This window comes from Bactrocera oleae, chromosome 6 (assembly GCF_042242935.1).
Source record: "Bactrocera oleae isolate idBacOlea1 chromosome 6, idBacOlea1, whole genome shotgun sequence".
Lineage (NCBI taxonomy): Eukaryota > Metazoa > Arthropoda > Insecta > Diptera > Tephritidae > Bactrocera > Bactrocera oleae.
The window spans coordinates 5206177-5212506 of record NC_091540.1 but is presented as its reverse complement, the minus strand read 5'-3'; the positions used below and the strand labels follow the sequence as shown (position 1 = coordinate 5212506).

General features: G+C 33.7%; 1 protein-coding gene across 1 annotated transcript; it reads left to right on the top strand.

Annotated features, from left to right (window-relative positions):
- Positions 1 to 361: 361 nt before the first annotated feature.
- On the top strand, positions 362 to 5919 carry LOC106619967 (organic cation transporter protein). The gene is made up of 6 exons (XM_014238325.3): positions 362 to 872; positions 2872 to 3121; positions 3186 to 3289; positions 3349 to 4118; positions 4197 to 4378; positions 5629 to 5919. Exons 1-6 carry the CDS (start codon positions 622 to 624, stop codon positions 5812 to 5814), a joined length of 1743 nt encoding a protein of 580 aa, XP_014093800.2. The 5' UTR covers positions 362 to 621; the 3' UTR covers positions 5815 to 5919.
- The last annotated feature ends 411 nt before the right edge of the window (positions 5920 to 6330 follow it).

Below are 6330 nucleotides of genomic sequence, written 5' to 3'. Positions count from 1 at the left end.
TAAACAATCGAGGCGAAACTGAAAGCAAAAATATCAAATCTAGCGTTAATCAAACTTAATGCAATAAAACAAAAAATACTCAACAAACTCAATAAACGCTAGTACAAATTTTCATAAACAGAAACCACTACTACAAATAACCCTCTCTATTCTCCAATTGTACACATCCCCTGGATAAGTAGTGTCTCACAAGTGGACACGCATGCGAAAGGCGGCAGCTGCCCCCAACACACCAACGAACGTCTGATTTGAAGCAGCGATAAAGTTATAAAAAAAGAAAAGCAGAAAATAACAGAGAAGTGAACGCTCGAGACGCTCGCGATAAGGAAATCGACGCGTCGAACAGTCGATCTATCAATCTGCTAATTTAAAGACACGTTAACCAATAGACAGGCAGTTGAGCGCGTAACGTAAAGCCTAGCAGATCACAACGGGTTGTCTAAAGAAAGTAGTCACTCCAAGAAACACGCGCGTGGTCTATATGAAGTCTATCTAGCGCGTGTGTGCGAAATCAAAGTGTATTGGGTGTAAAAAAAGCATTATAATTTTCAATACTGGTGTTTTTTTTTATTTTGTTCTGAAAAATTTACAATACGGCAGAGTGAGGTGAAAGCATTTAAAATGGATCCGAATACTACGCATAGAGATCTGTATGATTTGCCGAATAGCCAACCGAACACGAAGTCGCGTATTGCAGTCGCCGACGTTTATGAAAAAGAAAATGAGGAGTCCACTTTAGATGACATACTTATTCGCATTGGACAGTTTGGTCCATTTCAGTTGATCATACTGCTATTGATTTGCCTGGCAATGTTGTTCAGTGCGATATATTCGATATCATATGTCTTTACGGCCAGTAGTGTTGTGCACAGGTATGAATCTCAAAAGGGAAATCGCAATAATATCACAAATTGTAAGGTACATTGGGGAGGGTCGTTTTCGCTTGCAAATTTTAACAATATATGTATAGTTTGATTTTTTTTTCATATAAGTACGCTATAAATGGCGTTGCTTATGGGCTTATCTTCAATTGTTATTGTTTAAATGGATTGCCAACTGTCTAAAGTAAATCCGTATACATTTAAAAACAACATTAAGACGTGTTAATAAAAGATTTAAATATAAATATTTAAGTGGATGCCGCCAAAAACGGCTGTTACAAATGTTAGTAATTACTTTATGATAGCAAATTAAGCAAATGAAGATTTTTAATTAATAACAAATTCAACGCGACACTATAGAAATATTTTTTTAGTTGAAACAAAAGAAAATTTTATTTATAAGAGTCAGCTTTGACATTCGCATGAATATAATATTTCAAAATTGATTTCGGATGATTTGCAATAAGATGCCGACTGTAAAGTAAAGTTTATTTGAATTAAATTTTTTGAAAATTTTTTCCGAAATTTTTATGTTTTTTTTTAAGTGGTGGCAATCCCTTTTTTTAACTTATTAATATATGTGTATACATAAATGCATATAAGCTTAATGTAAACAGACTTAAACGATCGAAATAATTCAAAATTTAATTTTAATAACTTTTCAAGTAAAATAAAAATAGGGTTGCCCTAATAAAAAGTCGAAAAAATTTTCCAAAAGTGATGAGTAAGACATTATTTACACATTCATTTAATCTGACCTTGATCATTGTTTGTATTGCTAGTTTTTCAACTCATTTCCAAGAACTTCACTTTTATCTTTGAGTTTGTATGTTAGATATATGCTATATGTATTGTACGATATCAGCAGTTCCGACAAATGAGCAGCTTCTTGAAAAGAAAAGAACGTGTGCAAAATTTCAGATCGATGTTCCAAAAACTAAGGGAATAGTTCGCGTATATACAGACAGACGGATGACTCAACTCGTTAACCTGATCATTTATATATAAGTATATATTTTACTATTTTATAGGGTCTCCGACATTTTCTTCTGGGTATTACAACTTCGTGACAAATTTGATATACCCTGTTTAGAGTACAATAAGTATATTTGCAAGGTGGTTCCAGTGTAAACACTTTTCCTATTTCTTCTAATTTTGATTAATCATGCTATGTAAAGCGTGAATATTTCGGTGTGAAATAATTTATAGCTCAATTTATGGAGACAAAATAATGATGAGATATCACGTGTTCAAGTTCTCTTTTATCTCTCCACTTGTTAATATCAATAACACTTGTATAGAACTTACTTACATATTCTATGTATACATAATTAACAAGTACTTGAACCTGTTCAGCGCCTGCTATGATTGCTTGCTTAAGAGTTGTAATTTGTAAACAGTTCATCGAATTTTAAGTACTATGGGTGACAAAAAAATACTTGTGAACTATCAAAAATCTGAACAGTACTAGATCACTGAAACAAAAACTATGAGTATATTGCTCCTTCAGACTTAGCCGGATTATTCCCGATCATAGAATCCGCTATAAACGTTATAAAGCTGAGCTAAACGTTATAAACTAATCTAATATACCCCATATTGCCTGCATATTAAGTACTTTAATAATAGTAATCCGACAGGTGAAGCCTAAAGCTTAAACTGTGGAGACGAATGTCGAAGGGAGTACATTCATTCCTATTCAGCCAGAAACGTCTTAAATTTGCAGGCTGCAGTATTCTTCAGAATCTTAGGTATTCTAATTGGTATAAAATAAGTAGAGCCCGACAAGCTGAAATTCTAATGCTTATTTTGTTTAAATTGTTGAAGTTCCTAAAAAACAGAGAACCCTTGAACCAATTGAATTATTCTGCAAATATTCTGAGATATTTCTACATTGTAACACTAAAGAGCTGGAAACCCTAGAAAATCTGTAAATTTCCGAACATGGTTTAAACCCTCCTTTTTAATGACAAAATTTCCTATTACATAGATGCAAAATTCCAGAATGCGATAGCGCTTCCAGTGCTTACGAGGAGAGCTGGACCGAATTTAGCATATCCACGAAAAATAATGGTTTGGATCAATGTAATCGTTTCGTGGGTAATTACACCCAGAATCAAACACCACAAAATGAATCAGTCGGGTTCTGCTATGCGCATAATTTTGATAGCAACAAGAAGGAGCGATGTTCGGACAATAATTTCATATATCGCGATATGGAAGTAACTATAGCGAATGAGGTTTGAGACATTTTTATAAACTAATTTATATAAAATATAAATAAAGAACTTTATTTTCGCGTAGTTTAACATTTACTGCGAGGATGAATGGAAATTGGCGATGGTGGGCACCATAGGCAATCTGGGACAATTTGTCGGCATACCATTGGGTGGTTTTATATCCGATCGGTAAGTTGCTTCCTAAAAACAGTTTAACTGCAATTCAGCACTTTTCTTTGTCCACACAGTTATGGTCGACGCACTGCGCTCGCTTATGGTGGCTTCTGTAGCGCACTCTTAGGGATACTACGCTCGTTTACGCCCAGCTACACTTCGTTTATAATTTTCGAATTTCTCGATAACATAGCATCGAGTCCTATGTACTCTGTTTGCTTTATTTTAGGCATTGAATTGGTCGGACCGAAGCGTCGTGTCATAGCTTGCAGTTTTATCACGATTTTCTATGCCATCGGTGAGGTAGCGCTTGGGCTTGTGGCAAAATATTTTCAAAATTGGCGTGTCATATTACGTATTGTTTATATACCGGCCGTAGTATTTATCACGTATATCTGGATACTACCAGAGAGCATACGTTGGCTGCTGAGTCAAGCTAAGGAGGAGGATGCCAAAAATTTATTGCAACGTGCCGCGAGGGTAAATAAACGCAAACTATCCGAAAATTTGCTGGATAAATTGATTTTGTCAAATCGTGAGAAATTAGCCTCGGCGACAGGTGGTCGTTTTCCGATTAGGGAGTCTTTTCAGAAACTAACTTGGCGCATAATAAATTGTTCGTTCTGTTGGATTATCGTTGTGCTTGTCTATTATGGCATCAGCTTGAATGCAGTGCTATTGGATGGCGATAAATACAATAATTTCATATTAATTGCGCTTATCGAAATACCCGGCTTCTTTCTACCACTCGCTATCATGCCTCGCTTTGGCAGAAGATACTCACTGTGCGGTACAATGCTGTTAAGTGGCTTTTGCTGTTTGATAACAACTTTTCTGCCGGCAGGTAAGTGTTTTACAAACAAATGATAAAGCTCTCAAATTAACAAAGCATTATGCTAATTAAGATTTTCGATGTTCACAGATCAGTTTGTTTGGCGTTTAACATTATTCTTAATTGGCAAGCTAATGATTACGGCAGCTTTTCAAGTGTTGTACTTTTTCACATCGGAAATCTTTCCGACAAATGTGCGCAATAGTTTGCTCTCGTTCTGTTCGATGGTGGGACGTGTGGGCTCGATGTTGGCGCCACAAACGCCGCTGTTGGTGAGTAAAAGAGTTTTATGTACACTCAATAGTAATTTCAACTGTAATCGATACTTTTTTTATGCGAAAACTAACCTCAATACGGTAGTTTGACCTATTCTCACAACATTATTGAAACCTTCTAGCGAGTGAACAATGGTTAGACATAGGTTCACTGAAGTAATATTGGACCACATAGACATATGTTAAAAAAAATATTAAAACAAAAAAATAAAAAAAAATATTTAAAAAAAATTAAAAAAAATTTTAAAAAAAATTAAAAAAAAAATTAAAAAAATATTTAAAAAAAATTATATTAATAAAAAAAAATAAAAATAAGTTCGGCTGCACCTTAGTTAGTAGTTATAAAACCCCCTCACAGGTGCATTTTTTCTAGCATAAAAGGGTATAAAAAGATCTTAATCTTGATTTTGAGCGGTCAGCATGTATTGGAGCCATATGCTATGAACAATATTTTTTGAAGATATCTTGCCAAATAAAAAAGTTTTTCATACAAAGATTTGATTTTAATCGAATACGATATCAGCTGATAACACTAGTTTACAGTCGTTTTTCGACCGTGATGTTACAGGCTGTTTCTTGTTAATTTTGGGTTGTTAAAACCGAAAATGATAGTAAAAATTCACTTGAAATTTAGTACCAAACACAAAAAGTTATCTATCTGGGATATACCAAAAACTAAGGAACAGACAAAACAGTAGAGTTTTATGGATAAATAAAAAGCATCGAAGATTTGGGATTCCAAACTACTAAATCATATGGATGAAACGATCATCGGCGTAAGCCGATCAATAATGGTTTGCAAGGGTAGTTTACCGCATATAGAAGGTCTTTAGTCTACATTTAATCATATGCAGTCAACTGCATTACTTTGCTAAAACCTCAAAATAGCTTGAGTTCACTTAAACTATGGTGGACATTTAGATTTCTGGAAGAAAGATGAACATTTTTTTAAAATAAATTATACCACAATTTTAAGGTTCCGATTCTAAGTTATCGCTAAAGCAAACATAACGTGGAGTTTAGAATAAAATTTAAAGCATAAAGTAAATTGTCTCCTTTGACCTAAGTTGACTGAAACTATTTATCATATGAATAGAGATTCGTAAAGAAAAAACATGGAAGCGTTTTAAAGTGAAAGGGAGTGCGGGACAGTACAGGCATTTAAGTAAAATATAGCTGATTTTAAGCAATAACATACGTATACTTTTAATGATATTAACTTATAAAATGTTTTCTTTATTTTACAGGCCAAGTTCAATGAAAATGCTCCCGCCATTTTATTTGCTATTTGTGCTATTACAAGCGGAATTTTGGCGATTTTCTTCCCGGAAACGACAGATGTTATATTGCCAACGACGGTGCACGATGCGCACATTATAGGCGCAAAGGCGTCAAAAAATAAAACTGAAATCAATTCTAGTGATAATTCATGAAGCTTTAGGCATATAATATCTGTAAAAGCACGCAAAAGTTATTTTTTCAAAAAAACTACAATAAATTGAAGCTTAATAATAGAAATAAAAATGAAGATGAAAGAATGACAGCGGTTTCATTTCATAATAAGTACTATGTGGAATCGATATAGATTATTATACAAAATCGATCGTCAATCATCGGTGTCGTTTACGTATAAACAAGCAACTGTCAAGTCTCGAGGTTTAAATTGAACCCTCTGAATACAACAGACTTGAACAAAAAAAATTACAAGCAATTCTTGTGTAATTTAAAGATATTGAATAAGAATCTTTATTCGTAAAAACGGAACGACTTCTAGACAAATTCATACAAAATTACTTAATATTTAAGGGGAATAACCTCACACAAACCGTTGACCGCAAAATTAATAATAAATATTCCGCGTGAAATAAACTGAACCTAGCCTAAGTCAATTTCAATTATCTTAATTATTTGTATTTACAATTCAAAGCTTACTGTATACATATATACTA